Raw genomic sequence first — 15000 nt, forward strand, 5'->3', positions numbered from 1 at the left:
CACACATACAATATCTCGGCTCCAGTCAGGGTTAAGAGTGGTACCCGGGCTCTGCGCAGATCCCAGACACGGGTGGCATTTCCCTCTGGTTCCTAGGTGGACGGGTAGCCAGGGATACTCTGCACATGCCCTTGCCCTCAGCTCCGCCTCTGCAACTTGTAAGCAAAACTCGTGAAGTCATTCTGCCGCTCTACTCTGCACTAGTTAGGCCTCAGCTGGAGTACTGTGTCCAGTTCTGGGCGCCACATTTCAAGAAAGATGTGGAGAAATTGGAAAGGGTACAGAGAAGAGCGACAAGAATGATTAAAGGTCTAGAGAACATGACCTATGAAGCCAGGCTTCATGAACTGGGCTTGTTTAGTTTGGAAAAAAGAAGATTAAGGGGGGACATGATAGCGGTTTTCAAATATCTAAAAGGGTGTCACAAGGAGGAAGGAGAAAATTTGTTCCTCTTGGTTTCTGAGGACAGGACAAGGAGTAATGGGCTTAAAGTGCAGCAGGGGAGGTTTAGATTGGACATTAGGAAAAAATTCCTAACTGTCAGGGTGGTCAAATATTGGAATAAATTGCCAAGGGAGGTGGTGGAATCTCCCTCTCTGGAGATATTTAAGAACAGGTTAGATAGACATCTGTCAGGGATGGTGTAGATGGAGCTTGGTCCTGCCTTGAGGGCGGGGGGCTGGACTCGATGACCTCTCGAGGTCCCTTCCAGTCCTATGATTCTATGATTCTATGAACTTCCATTGGCCAGGAACCGTGGCCAATGGGAGCTGCAGGGGCGGTGCCTGATGGCTCTGGCAGCACACATCACGCAGAGCCACTTGGCCGTGCTTCCACCTTGGGGACAGACGTGCTGGCCACTCCCAGGAGGAGCACAAAGCCAGCCCCACTGCTCTGCGGACGCGCAGCCTCCTGAGATAAGTGCCATCCCGCCAGAGTCTGCACCCTGAAACTGCTGCCCCAGGTTGAAATCCCCTCTCGCACCCTAATTCCCTCCCAGAGCCCATATTCCACACTTTGTCCCACACTCTGCACCCCTGCCCCAACCCTGAGCCACCTCTTGCATTAGAACCCCAACCCCGAGCCTCCTCCTAAACCCGCTCCAGCATTCCAGTCCCTGGCCCAGCCTGGAGCCCCCTCCCACAACCTGAACCCTCATTTCTGGCCCCACCTTGGAGCCCCTCCCCCCCCCCCACACTGGAGCCGTCACCTCCTCCTGCATCCCAGCTCCCTGCCCAGTCAAGTGAAAGTGAGTGAGGGTGGAGGAGAGTGGATGACAGGGAGCGGAGCTGGAGTGAGTGAGGGTGAGCCCTTAGAGAGGGGCGTGGCAGGGGTGGGACCTTGGAGAAGGGGCGGGGCTCAGGCGGGCCAAAGGTATTCAATTTAGAAAGCTGGCAACTCTAGTGTTTCCCCAAGTATCCCTGGTCCCCAGCTCCTTGTCAGTATTTTCCATGGGATGTCTCTGGGCGCTGTGTCTGAAAGTCAGGCCACTTCATTAGGTGCCTAATTTTAAAAGTTCCGAGTTCACATCGTTGTCTTCGCACCAGATCTCATCCGGTCCCTTCTGCAGCATCCGCACAGAGAATTACGGGGCGGCGCTTTGGTGCACTCTGCTCTATACAACGTATAGACATGAAGGGCAGCGTAGACATGTTTTTAGCTAGGTAATACCAGCAAAGCACTCCGGAAACGAGGCCAACACGAGGGACTGAAAGGAAGTGCCAGGCACAGCACGGAGTTGTAGCCAGGTGGGGACTACTTTGTGTCATCAAGTCATAGTATGGAAGGCCAGACACGACCACCAGATCTTCTACTCTGACTTCTGGTGTATCACCGGCCACTAGACCCTACCCCATCACTCCCACGCTGAGCCCAACCGCCAGAATGACACCAGGGCTACGTCTACACTGGCATGATTTTCCGGAAATGCTTTTAACGGAAAAGTTTTCCGTTAAAAGCATTTTCGGAAAAGAGCATCTAGATTGGCATGGACGCTTTTCCACAAAAGCACTTTTTGCGGAAAAGCATCCGTGGCCAATCTAGACGCGGTTTTGCGCAAAAAAGCCCCGATCGCCATTTTAGCCATTGGAGTTTTTTGCGCAAAACTGTACTGTGCTGTCTACACTGGCCCTCTTGCGCAAATGATTTGCACAAGAGGGCTTTTGCCCAAATGGGAGCAGCACAGTATTTCCGCAAGAACACTGACAATCTTACATGAGATCGTCAGTGTTCTTGCGGAAATTCAAGCAGCCAGTGTAGACAGCTGGCAAGTTTTCCTGCAAAAGTAGATGATTTTGCGGAAAAACTTGACTGTCTAGACACAGCCCAGAGGTTTACTGCTCTCAGGAGACTCAATAGCTGTGTGTCACAGACCAGGAATGGGTGGGGACCTATTGACACCAATGCTGGGGACTTTGAAATAACAGGGAATTGCATGAGTGAGAAATACTCTCTTTGCTTAGGTGCCGACTCCTTAGGTGCTCCTGCCCTGGAGCACCAAGGGAAGAAAATGAGAGGGTGCTTAGCACCCATGAGCATCTAGCAACCCCCATCCCCAGTGCCTCCTGCCGGTGGGTGGCCTTTGATCAATTCCTCTCCCTGCCTCCCAGTACCTCCCTCCCATGGCAGTCAGCTGTTCAGTGCTGTACAGGAGGCGGTGAGGGGATGCAAGGAGCGGGCACAAGGGAGAGGGGTACATGGGGCAGGGGTGCAGTGGGGGCTGGACGAGGCAGGGTAGGCACCTCAGTGGTAAGGAGTGGAATGGAGGCAAGGTCTGGGGTTATGGGGCAGTTGAGCACCCTGGGGAAAGGATAAAATCGGCACCTGGGGTTTTAGGTATGTGTTGTGCTTCCTCCTTCTTTTCTGGCCTGCTTGGGCATAGTCTGCACTCAAGCACACCCCCTTACGCCTACGTGCACTGTCCTGCCAATGTGCAATTAACACCGGCATACGCAACTTCCTTTGGACCCCCTTCATCCCGAGAAGTAGAGCCCTGCAAATCTGCATGTATCCGCGCCCGTGGAGGTCGGTGCACATATCCGCAGCTCACTTCCACGGATACAGATACCTGTTTTGCACCTGCGCAAGGGCTTTACCCAAGAGCAGTACCCACGGCATAAGGTGAGCAACCTCCTCTGTGTCTTCGGCCCTTAGGTCAGCACTCAGGCTTTGTCTTCACTGTGAGGTCTTCCTGCAGAAAATATGCGAATGAGGGACTATTTAGCATAAGTTGTGATCTCATTAGCATATTTTCTGCCACTTCTTTTTGTGCAAAAAGAAGCAGTGTGGACTCCGTTTTGCGTTTAGGATAGTCAAGACAGAAGCAGACTGTGAGGGACTCCAAGAAGATCTCACCAAACTGAGTGATTGGGCAACAAAATGGCAAATGAAATTTAATGTGGATAAGTGTAAAGTAATGCACATCGGGAAAAATAACCCCAACTATACGTACAGTATGATGGGGGCTAATTTGGCTACGACAAATCAGAAAAGAGATCTTGGAGTTATCGTGGACAGTTCTCTGAAAACTTCCACACAGAGTGCAGCGGCGGTCAAAAAGGCAAATAGGATGCTAGGAATTATTAGGAAAGGGATAGAAAATAAGACCCAGAATATCTTACTGCCCCTGTATAAAACTATGGTACGCCCACATCTTGAATACTGTGTACAGATGTGGTCTCCTCACCTCAAAAAAGATATTTTGGCCTTGGAAAGGGTTCAGAAAAGGGCAACTAAAATGATTAGGGGTTTGGAACGGGTCCCATATGATGAGAGGTTAAAGAGACTGGGACTTTTCAGTTTAGAAAAGAGGAGACTGAGGGGGGATATGATAGAGGTCTATAAAATCATGAATGGTGTGGAGAGGGCTGATAAAGAAAAGTTACTTATTAGTTCCCTAAATTGAAGAACTAGAGGACACCAAATGAAATTAATCGGTAGCAGGTTTAAAACTAATAAAAAGAAGTTCTTCTTCACACAGTGTGTAGTCAACCTGTGGAACTCCTTGCCAGAGGAGGCTGTGAAAGCTAGGACTGTAATAGAGTTTAAAGAGAAGCTGGATAAATTCATGGAGGTTAGGTCCATAAAAGGCTATTAGTCAGGGGATAAAATGGTGTCCTTGGCCTCTGTTTGTCAGAGGCTGGAGAGGGATGGCAGGAGACAAATTGCTTGATCATTGTCTTCGGTCCACCCTCTCTGGGGCACCTGGTGCTGGCCACTGTTGGCAGACAGGATACTGGGCTAGATGGACCTTTGGTCTGACCCAGTATGGCTGCTCTTATGTTCTTATGTTCTCAAGATCCTTATGCCTGTCCTGGAGAGATTGCAATTTATGCTAATGAGTTTCTTACTAGCATAGTTTCTGCTGGAAGAACTCTCAGTGAAGACGTAGCCTCAGTGGTTCAGCAAACAATCGACTCTGTCTGTGCATGAGTTTGTCTGCCCGTCTGTCCATCCATCCGTCGGCATGTCGTTTTTTTTCAATAACGCCTTCTAAATGGTACGAGCTAAGGCCACCAAATTTTGTATGTAGCTTCCTCTTATCATAACTTATCACCAAGGGCAGGGTTTGGTTGTGCCAGGACAATGGGATGTGCCTGGAATGCAATTGTTTCCCATAACATGGAAAGGAAAGGCTGTGATAGCAGGGATAGTTATGCTGTATAATGACCACAGGGGGGCGGCAAGGGGCCAGAGATGTGGACCAGGATAGCTATAACCCCACTGGGGCAGCAGAGGACAGGGATGGAGAAAGGAATAACTTTCTACTCTGTCCTTGAGAGAGTTTGTCTCTGTCTGTCTGTTCCCCAGCTGGGGGACATGCACCCTTCCTTGTCTATGCCTGCTGCAGTGGCCAGGGTGAGGCGCTTCTCACCTAGCTGCAAGCTGCTGCAGTGAGAGAGGGCTGGAGATGTTTTCTCTGCCTGGGGAAGCCTGCAGACTGAAACCCTCATTCCCAGCCCTACCCCAGAGCAATGGTTTAAATGAAGAAAAACAAAAAATTATTGAGTTAAGGATCCGAGCAACGCTGGGTAAATCTTCTAGTACAGAATAATTGAACGGTACTTTTGTCTAAAGCCTTTGGGCCGTACCTCAACTCAGGTGTCCTTAGGATGAATAAGAAAGAAGACACATGAGGAAATACATCTGTACAGATATACAAAATGGGGGGACTGATTGTTGGGAATGCTCTTTTCTGCAACCTGCGATAGAATAAAAGGTGCTACCAAACCATTTGCAATTTACATGAGGCTTACAAAGAAAAGCTAAAAAATAGAAGCGTTTAGTATGAGCTTTTCATTCTAAATGTACAGTTTATGGCACATCTGTTAATTACATCCAGATCCTTTTTGGCGATACACTGGCATAGCACCATAGACTTAAATGCAGCTATTTTTGTTTTCCTCAGATGAGGTTTACCTTTACTTTATTTCTCCTTATGCTCCCTTTCTGTTGTTTTCCTCAATTCCAGTGAACTTTGGACTGAAAGCTAAAAAAAGCGTCATCCACCCAAGGTCCGCTTCAAGCAACAGGTCAATGAGATTCTCCTTATCGTCAGAAAAGTCCTATGTGAATGGCCTCAGTGCATCCCTGGAAAACGGCGCTCCTTTCCCAGACAGCTATCCACATGGAAAAGCCGGGGACCTGGTTCATTCTCTAGTCAACGATGACATTGAAAAACGAGTGCACGTGAATAAGGATGGCAGTCTGTCTGTTGAGATGAAAGTCCGCTTTCGTTTGCTCAACGACGAGACTCTTCACTGGTCCACACGGATCAAGAAGTCCAATTTGATGAGTAACACGCCCTGTGAAGAGTCCGGGATAGAGGGTGACAATGGGGTGGACCCCAAGCAGAAAATGAATCTGGAAGTCAGCTCGGAGGCGGAAGAGTCGCTTTATCCTTGCGATGCCGATTCTTACATCTCGAAACTTGATGAGTCTGAATCTGAGGAAACGCATTGCCACAGCTGTGGCAAGCAACACCTGGACTATGACATCTGGAAGAACCCTATGCATGCTTCCCGGAAAGAGGAGCCCAACGTAAGAAATACTTGGCACACACGGTCTTCACGCTCCAGCACATCGTCACGGAGGAGGATAGTCCGCAAAAAAATCACCTCCATGGACAGCCTCCACACCACGTCCAGTGAAGAATATTCAGAGCACATCGTGCAGGAGTCTTCATGCTATTCGGAAACGACAGATGACAGAGTCGAGTGCTGTAACATTAAAAAGCATAACTATCGAAGCACTTTGTCTACAGCTGCCTCCCGTGGAGAAGAGTCACAGGATTGCTCGCGAAGGAACACTAGCAGTAGCCAAAAAGCATCATCCGTAGGGCCAAGCTCACAGTCAAGCTGTGAAAACAACCTAGATTCTGAAGAAGCTGTTGACGAAGCTGAGGCCAGTCAGGCTCATTCCCAGAACGAGGATGAAAACGACATGGAAGTTTCTTCGGTGAAGTGTTCAAAGGAGGAAATGGATGAAATCGAAGGCAGCAGGGTTGGAAGTCGTATTTCCAGGTCATCTCTGCACTCCAGACAAAGTAAGAAGAGTGTGTGTGAGGAAACTAACAGTATGGCAAGGACTGTGTCATCCAGCAGCTTGAAAAAGGCTGAAGAAGAAGAAGAAATTGCTGCACGCTCAAGTTGTACCAATAGCGTAGACAGCCAATCTAGCAAGTCCATCCTGCCAACAGCCAAGAGTCACCAGGATGAACATTCTGACAATGATCCAGTGATCTCTTCCTTTTCCAGCGAGTCCTGCCCAAAGAAAGACGCTGAAGAGAAGGAAGCAAAACCAGAAGACTGCACGGATAATGAAGTTAGTTCAGAATCAGCACAAAGGGTGCCCAATGACTCAATCAAAGATGACTTCAGCGAATGTGAACGATGCTCTGTAGAAGCAGCTTCCAAGGCCCGAGCTTGGGATGGGAATAGTAGGAGGAGTGACAGTGATGAGATACTCGTGTGCAATGCCTCCTGTTCTTCCAAAGCATCGAGGAGAACCAAGCACAGTCAGATTCATCTGGATGCCCATTCTGAAATGTCCGTGTCATCACGTGGATCAACCGCTAAGAAAAAGAAGAAAAATTCTCTCCACGCAGAAGTTTCAAGGTCAAACAGCAAGGCCTCTAACTACTCCAAAAGCTCTTGCGAAATCAAGAAAAAATCGATTAGAAACCCCACGTCACATTCAGACTCTCCTCTTTCAAGCACGTCATCTGTGAATGAAGCAGCTCCTCCACCCATTCATAATGAGGACCAGTGCACAAGCAGTACCTCTAAGTGCTACAGCAAGTCTTCAAAAGGCACCAAACAGGGAAGCCAATCGGAAGCAAGCAGTAAGATGTCATCCCCATCTTCAAGTGTGTCAAATTCTAATAGAAATGATGGAGAAGGACATGCCCAAGTTAGTTCTGAGACTCCAAGCTCTAGACATGGAAGCATGTCAGAATCTTTATGCTCAAAATGTGAACAGCCCACGGTGGCTGGGAACGACTATCCCCCAAGTTCAAGTTCGAGAGTCTCTTCTTACTCAGACCTTCAGGGCAAGCATGCAGAGACAGAGGTGTCCAGAACAAGCAATGATGGCTGCTCACAGTCCAGTGTGACACGGTCATCCAAGCCACGGAGGAAAAAAATGAAGAGTCTTCACGCTGGGGTGGAAAATTCTAGTAGAGCATCGGCCTCAGAGGTGGCCTCGATGGGCAGTTTGCACTGTCCCACCCCACCGAAAGGAAAGCCAAGCAGAAAAAAGCTGCGACCCGCCGTGTTTAAGAATCCCTCCAGCATCAGCGCATGCACGGAGTCAGTGCTGACCGAGGGCAAAGAGCAGAAAGAAATATTAGACTCTTCCAAACCAACCTCTTCCGGGTCTAAATCAGCTGAAATGAATGCAATGAATGGGGCAGAAAATAAGTCCCATGATGAGCAGAAAGAAGACGTTGTTTCCTGCAAAGAGAAAATGGATGATCCAGAAGATTTAGCACCTTCGGCCCTGCCAAATACATCTCCAGAAGAAGTGGTCCAGGAATGGCTAAGCAAAATTCCTCCAGAGACTTTGCTCATGAAATATGAAATGGAGGATGATGGAGCAGAGCAATGCACAGAGGCAACCACAGAAATATCACACTGCGCCAGTAATCAAGAAACCTCAGAAGAGGAAACAGCTGAGAGACAGGATGCAGGGGAAGGCGAAAACGGTGCCGAGAAAGAACTGGAAGAAGAGGCAGCTGAAGTCGAGGCCACTGAGGAGGGGGCAGAGAAATGCACCCAAGAGGAGAAGACTTCTGAGGGGATGTTGGAAGGCGCAGAAGCCAAGCAAGCCGAATGCAGCCAGTCCATTGAGACCTCAAGCCAAAATAATCACAGAAAGGACTTGCCAAGCACTATCCAGACGTCGGTGCAGATCATGAAGGCATTGCTCAGCTCAAAACAAGAGGCAAAATTTGACCGGTCAAACAGTTTGCCTGAAGTATCCCCCACCATGGGGAGGAAACTCAGTAACTCAGCTAATATTCTGATCACGTGTTTGGCCAGTCTCCAGCTCCTTGACGAAGAACCGTTAGGCCCATCGGATAAGCCAAAAAGCTTGAATAAGCCGAGATATACAGAGCTGCTGAACATTTTTCAGGCCCTGTGGTTTGGATGCACTGTGGAAAAAAGCGGTCCAAGTTCAGGCCAACCAGGCAGTGACCAGACAAAGATGAGCTCAGGTTTTAAAGGCCAGAAATCCACTCCGATGTCGTCTTCTGGGGTCGATGTCGGTAGCGGTTCTGGTGAGTCAAGAGAGGGAAGCATGGCCAGTGCTAGGGATTGCATCTTATTGCCCCAGAAGACCGTTACACCCAAACTAGCTGATCAAGGGGCAAGTGTAGAGAATGAACCTGAACTGAGTGAGACTGGGGGGCAGAGCAAAGCAGGAGAGCAATGTTCTCGGCCTTCAACATCCTGCTCAAAGTCCAAAGAGGGAGGAGAAGCAGCGTCCATTGAAGAGGACTCCCCAGAGATGGGTGCTGAAGCTGACCATGATGAAGATGATCAGGGTAGTAACTGTGAAAATGGGGAAGGAGGTGAAAATGAAGTGGAAGAAAACAGCAAAGCTGAAGCGGGAGATGAAATCCCTCCAGAAGGAAACACCGATGAGGTGACAGAGCAACCAAGCAACCTTGCAGAAACAGATGCAATTGCTGATGATGCTAATGGCGAGAAAGAAGCCGAATCCAATGTGGAAGAGACGGTAGGGGAGGGTTCTCCCGAGAATCAGGACTCCAACGTCCAGGCCATCCCAGAAACCAGTGTGAAAACAAGCTCCATCGCCCAGCAAAAATCAGTCGACCCTGACCCAGTCTGGGTGCTGAGGTTGCTTAAGAAAATCGAGAAGGAGTTCATGACTCACTACATCAGTGCTATGAACGAGTTCAAGATCAGGTGGAATTTAGAGAACAATGAACTGCTGGATAAAATGATATCGGAGTTGAAGGATGAAGTGAGTAAAAGAATACAAAAGAGCATAGAGACGGAGCTAAGGAAGATCAAAAGTAGAGCAGGGAGGAGGCATCCAAAGCCTCCAAATGAAACACTCAGGCGTGAGTCAACAATCCAGACAGAGCAGAGAAGACAACGGTTGCAGACCATGCTCAATAGGTCTCTCTTTAATGACAGGACTGTGACCCAAAGTAAGCCACAGGGGACAACCGACTTATCATTTGATGTGGGTGAAGAAGATTTTGGTATCAGTGTGGCTCTCGTCGATGATGTTAGTGAACAACCAAGTGAAGAAGAATACTGCCCCTGTGATGCCTGCATAAGGAAGAAAATGGCTTCCAAGCCTACAAGAAACCCGATAGTGGCCGCCAATGCCCCGATTGTGAAGGCATTTGATTTAAAGCAAATCTTGAGGGGGAAGGAGGAAAACGAAACTGAAAACAACATGGTGGACTGTGCCTCAGAAGTCGTTCAGGACAGCGAGGCAATTCCCAGTGAGCACACGCAAGAGGCAGAAGAGGAAACCAACTCAGAGGAGGCGGATGGTGAATATGAACCAGACCCCCCAGAGCAAAAACCAGATGCTGAGGAAGAGAAAGAGCCGGAGCAATCTGAAACTGATGAGCAAGGAGAACAGGAAGTGAATGAAGATGAAACAGCCGCCCCCGCTGAGAGAGATGAAATTTCAGATAATCAAAGTTGCGAGGTGGGGGAGGAAGCAAAAGAAGAAGAGGAGGAACAAGAACAAGAGGAGGAGGAACAAGCTGGGAAGGAAGAGGAGGAAGTGAAAGAGGAGGCAGATGAAACAAAGGAGGAAGAGGAGGAAGTGAAAGAGGAAGGAGGGAATGAGGAAGAGGAAGTGAAACAGGAAGAGGGGAATGGTGAAGTGGAAGAGGAGGAGAAAGGAGAAGACGACACACCAAATGAAAATCAGGAATGTGAGCAGAGTCCCAAATCTGAGGAGGACACTGAGGGTGAAGTGGAGGGAGCTGAGGGTGAGGCCGACAGAGACAATAACGAAGAGAATGCCTCTGAATGTGAAGCGAATGCTGGAGTCTCTGATGCTGCTGAGGACGCAGAAGAAGCACCCCTAGCCAGAAACGAAGAAGAGCCCCAGGTTGATGTGGGGGACGAGGCTGTGGAAGAAACAGGCCCGGAGGTGGAATGTGAGGCATGTTCAGAGGCACCGGCAGCAGAGGAAGTACATGAAAATGAAGGAGATCCTGAGTGTGCACAGAATGGCGATGAAGCAGCCGGTGATGAACCTCAGGAAGACAATGAAGAAGCCAGAGAGGCAAGGAATGGTGAGGTCCCTGAGATGGCCTCTACTGTGGTGGAGGACCAAGACTGCAGCAAAGGATCAGAGACTCTGACCAAAGCAGCTACCTTCTCTTATAACTCCTCCATGGGAAACTGTTCGCAGCAATCCCAGAAAGGGTCAGAGGATGGAAGCGAAGGAGAGGAAGGAGAAGATGGGAACCCGAATGACGACCCCAGCAGGGAGGCGAACGCTGATGGAGGCAGCAAGTCTGCAAAGATGTATCCTGACATTGAGGAGGAAGATGATGAGGAGGAAGAGGACAGAGCGTCCGCATGCCCCAGTCCTGTGGCTGGAGGGAAGGATGGTGCTGACCCCCAAAACAAAGGACACACCAGTAATGGCCACGATACTAAAAAGAAGACCGAAAATGCCGATGAGATTGACCAAGACGACCTAGACTTTTAGCGCTGCTAATCAAGGACTGTGTTTTTTAAAATATAGACATTCATTCGGTATTCCAGTATTATCAACGAGTCAGACCCACGAACACAGGCATGTCTGCTAACTAAGTTAAACATGCAACCTTCTCTTGGAATCCTGTAAGTGAAATACGTCAAATTGAGGTTGCGCTCTCATTTCTAGAGGGTTGATCAATGCATTCAATAGACAGAGGGGGTTTAACAGAAACGTGGGCTTGTGGAGCTGCTGTCGTGTGTGTTTCACTCTTATTCCAGCTTGCCCTGGTATTTTTTGCTTGAGTACTTTGGGTCTCAGCTGGGACTTCCGTGTGATTGACTGCCTCAATGTATTGCACGTAATCCTTTTGCAAATGCTGATAAACTGTGCAACCCTGACACCATCTGGATTGTTTGCCAAAGTCTGCTCAGAGCTCACCTAAATGTCCATTCTGTATCTCTGCAAAGAGGCCACTACAAGGACGATTGATCAGAGTGTGAAATAGTCACCACAAAAAGGTGGAAATCCTCAAAGCAAGGTTGCGTTGAAGTGCTGGTTGGGAAAACCGAGCTACATTTCACACTTCTTTTCTTGGCGGTGGCCTGTAACCTGAACCGTGATTTCCGCCTGTAATCAGTATTCAAAAATTGGCAGGAGGACTTGGGGTCGTGAAATTATTTTGAACTTGTTTTTTACATTGACGTCAATCCTGGCTCTCTGACAGAGAAAACCTGCCTGAATATTTGAATTCTGTCCTCTTTGTGTATCCTCTTACCGTCTAATACGTGCACATCCACCCAAGTAACACCCCTATCCTATTATGCCCAATGCACTGTTTGTTTCGGTGGGGCTATTTCCATGAGTTGTCCGATTGGACCCAGAGACTTGAGTCATTGGAGAGAAATTGGAGAGGGTCCAGAGAAGAGCAACAAAAATGATTAAAGATCTAGAGAACATGACCCATGAATGAAGATGGAAAGAACTGGGCTTGTTTAGTTTAGAAAAGAAACGCCCGAGAGGGGACACGATGGCAGTTTTCAAGAACCTAAAAGGGTGTTATAAGGAGGAGGGGAAAAAATTGTTCTCCTTGACCTCTGAGAATAGGACAAGAAGCAATGGGCTTAAATTGCAGCAAAGGAGGTTTAGGTTGGACATTAGGACATTAGGAAAAACTTCCTAACTCTCAGGGTGGTTAAACACTGGAATGAGTTGCCTAGGGAGGCTATGGAATCTCCATCCCTGGAGATATTTAAGAGCAGGTTGGACAGACACCTGTCAGGGATGATCTAGATCAGTGTTTCTTAAACTGTATGCTGCGAAGAACAGAGTTCAATATGGCTGCCCTTAAAGGGGCAGGTGACCTTTTTTTTTTCTGAATAACTTTCCCAACTTTTTTTTTTCTCAACAAAACAGTCCTTGGTGTTCCACATAAAAAAATATTGTTTGGTGTTCCTCAATCTTAAAAAGTTTAAGAAACACTTATCTAGATAGTGATCGGTCCTGCCATGAGGGCAGGGGCCCGGATTTGATGACCTCTTGAGATCCCTTCCAGTTCTATGATTCTATAATTGAATTAGATCTTTTTCACTGACTCCCACTGTGGTCTTCTCTCCCTCAAGAGCCCTGAGGTTTTGCGAATGGAGTGTACCACTGAAAAAGAATACATCTCGATTGTTTCTCACCCTTGCTCTGCCCCCACAGTTTACATTTCCCTTTGGCTGATATGTATCACTTGTGTGTTCAGTCTTGGAGCTTCTCTCTCCTTTTGCTGCAGGGACCGTGTGCTAATGGCAGATAAAACGCCTGCACATTCTTGCTGGCTGGGAAGATAACGCATGTCCGCCCCCTGGGAGATTGTAGCTCTGTCTTTCAGTGGAGAGTTGACGCTATGGCACTATGAACAGTATGGCATTTGCACAGTTGTATAAAATGTGTCCGGCTGCATCAAGCTGGGTGGTTTTCTTTGCAAGCAAGGCAAATTGGTTTTGAGCATTGTTTTTCTTTTTGTTTTTAAGCCTATTTAGTGATGGAAAATGCGTGAAAGGTGACGAACGATACGATGGAAAATGCAATTGCAAATCACTGAAATAAAACCAAACGGCTTTCTAACTCTCAGCGTTTTCTGATGTGTGCCCAGCACAAACCAGGCTCAGAAGGAGACCCTGGCGATCACGCTTGCTCAGTGGCTCTTGTCTTACACCGTGCTCTCTGCAGCTCTGGTCTTGTACAATTCCTATTCCCTCGCAAGCGAGAGGGCCCTGCTGTTATAGGACCTCAGAGTTAGGAAGTGGGAGTCTACAAAAGTTGGGAATAGGTGACAGGGAAGGGAATCACATGATGATTCTGTGTTCTGTTCACTCCCTCTGGGCACCTGGCATTGGCCACTGTCGGAAGACAGGACACTGGGCTAGCTGGACCATTGCGTGGAGCCAAAATGGTTGTTCTTATGATCCGAGCAGGTTCTGTATTTTTCTTTAATTTTTCGTAGGTTAAATAGTCACTGGCAAACACTGAAGGCTGAGTCTAGACTGGCAAGTTTTTCCGCAAAAGCACCTGCTTTTCTAGAAAGTCATGCCAGTCTAGACACATCCTGAAGCTCCAGAGTCCCTAGTAATCCTTTCCAGCACATGACACCATGGCTATGTCTACACTGGCAGCTTCTTGCGGAAGAACCCCCAGCTGGATGAGGGGCAGAATGATCACAGGCTGGGGCCCCAATTTGGGACATGCCCCTCTGCCCCCTGGTTGGAGTCCCTCCTTCGTCACGGACTTGCTGTGCGCGCTTGGGCGGGGGCTCACCGGGCCTCACTGCCCCACCTGTACAATGGGGCTGAGAGTGCCCCCGGAGTCGTGCGGCTCAGCACTTGACAGGCCGAGAGGTGCTTCGATATGTTGGTGACGTGGCCTTATACGTAGCGTCCCGGGGCGGCTGTAGGTTAGATCCATTTTTATTGGAGTTTTATGAGAGAGATTGGGCCCATCCCCTGGGGGGGAAGGGAAGCCCTGCGGGGGGTTGAGTCCTGTCCCCAAGAGGGGGAAAGGAGGCCCTGGGGGGGGTTGGGTCTTGTCCCCAAGGGGGAGAAGGGAGGTCCGGGGGAGGGGTTGGGTCCTGTCCCCAAGGGGGAGAAGGGAGGTCCGTGGTGTGTTGGAGCCATGGTCAAGTGAATTGCATCCACACAGGCATAGCTTGTCTGGGGGGGGGGGGGGGTCCTGACTGCTTTGGCCGGGGGCCCGGAATTGCTGTCAGTGGGCCCGAGCGGGCCCGGCCCTGTACATGCTAGTGCATCCCTTCTTCAGGACTGACTTTTGGCAGCCGCCAGCCGTCTCGCACGTTAACCGCTTGCCCGCTGAGCCTTTGTGCGCTGCCAGGGCTGGCTGGAGGTGGGCCAGGAAGTGCTCAGCCTCAGCTTTCTAATTCCAGGCACTTGATTCTTGCATAAAAGGCTCCGGCAGGGTATTATCTGCCGCAATCCCTCGGAAACCGAGGCCTACGCACGACCTGCACCCTTCTCCTGGTGGGCTGGGGCCTGGGGCCTGGGGCAACGCTGTTGCCAGGCTGCCGCCAGGGATCTGTCCCCGAAGGAAAAGATACCGCGGGGATTGGATGTGACTTGTGCCGCCGAATAGCCAGGCGACGACCCAGGCAGCAGGATCCTATTTCCAGTGTCTCATGGCTCCCGGTTGAGGTGGGGCTGGAATTGCAAGCCCTTTAAACAGGTACAGCAACCCTGGGCGGCTGCCAGGCAAGGCGGTAGCGGTGTGGCTGGGAGCTGCGAGCCCTTTAAAGAGCAGTCA

The 15000-nt window shown here is 49.3% G+C and overlaps 1 protein-coding gene across 1 annotated transcript in view; it reads left to right on the forward strand.

The window, feature by feature from the left end:
* The window catches only part of RP1L1 (RP1 like 1), a 34387-nt gene extending 22908 nt beyond the window's left edge, over nucleotides 1-11479 (forward strand). The window contains exon 3 of the mRNA XM_089776918.1: nucleotides 5471-11479. Coding sequence (XP_089633044.1) covers nucleotides 5471-11214 — 5744 coding nt within the window. The 3' untranslated portion in view covers nucleotides 11215-11479. The remainder of the gene's footprint in view (nucleotides 1-5470) is intronic.
* The last annotated feature ends 3521 nt before the right edge of the window (nucleotides 11480-15000 follow it).

This window comes from Pelodiscus sinensis, chromosome 3, assembly GCF_052426305.1.
Source record: "Pelodiscus sinensis isolate ZL-2025 chromosome 3, ASM5242630v1, whole genome shotgun sequence".
Classification (NCBI taxonomy): Eukaryota; Metazoa; Chordata; order Testudines; family Trionychidae; genus Pelodiscus; species Pelodiscus sinensis.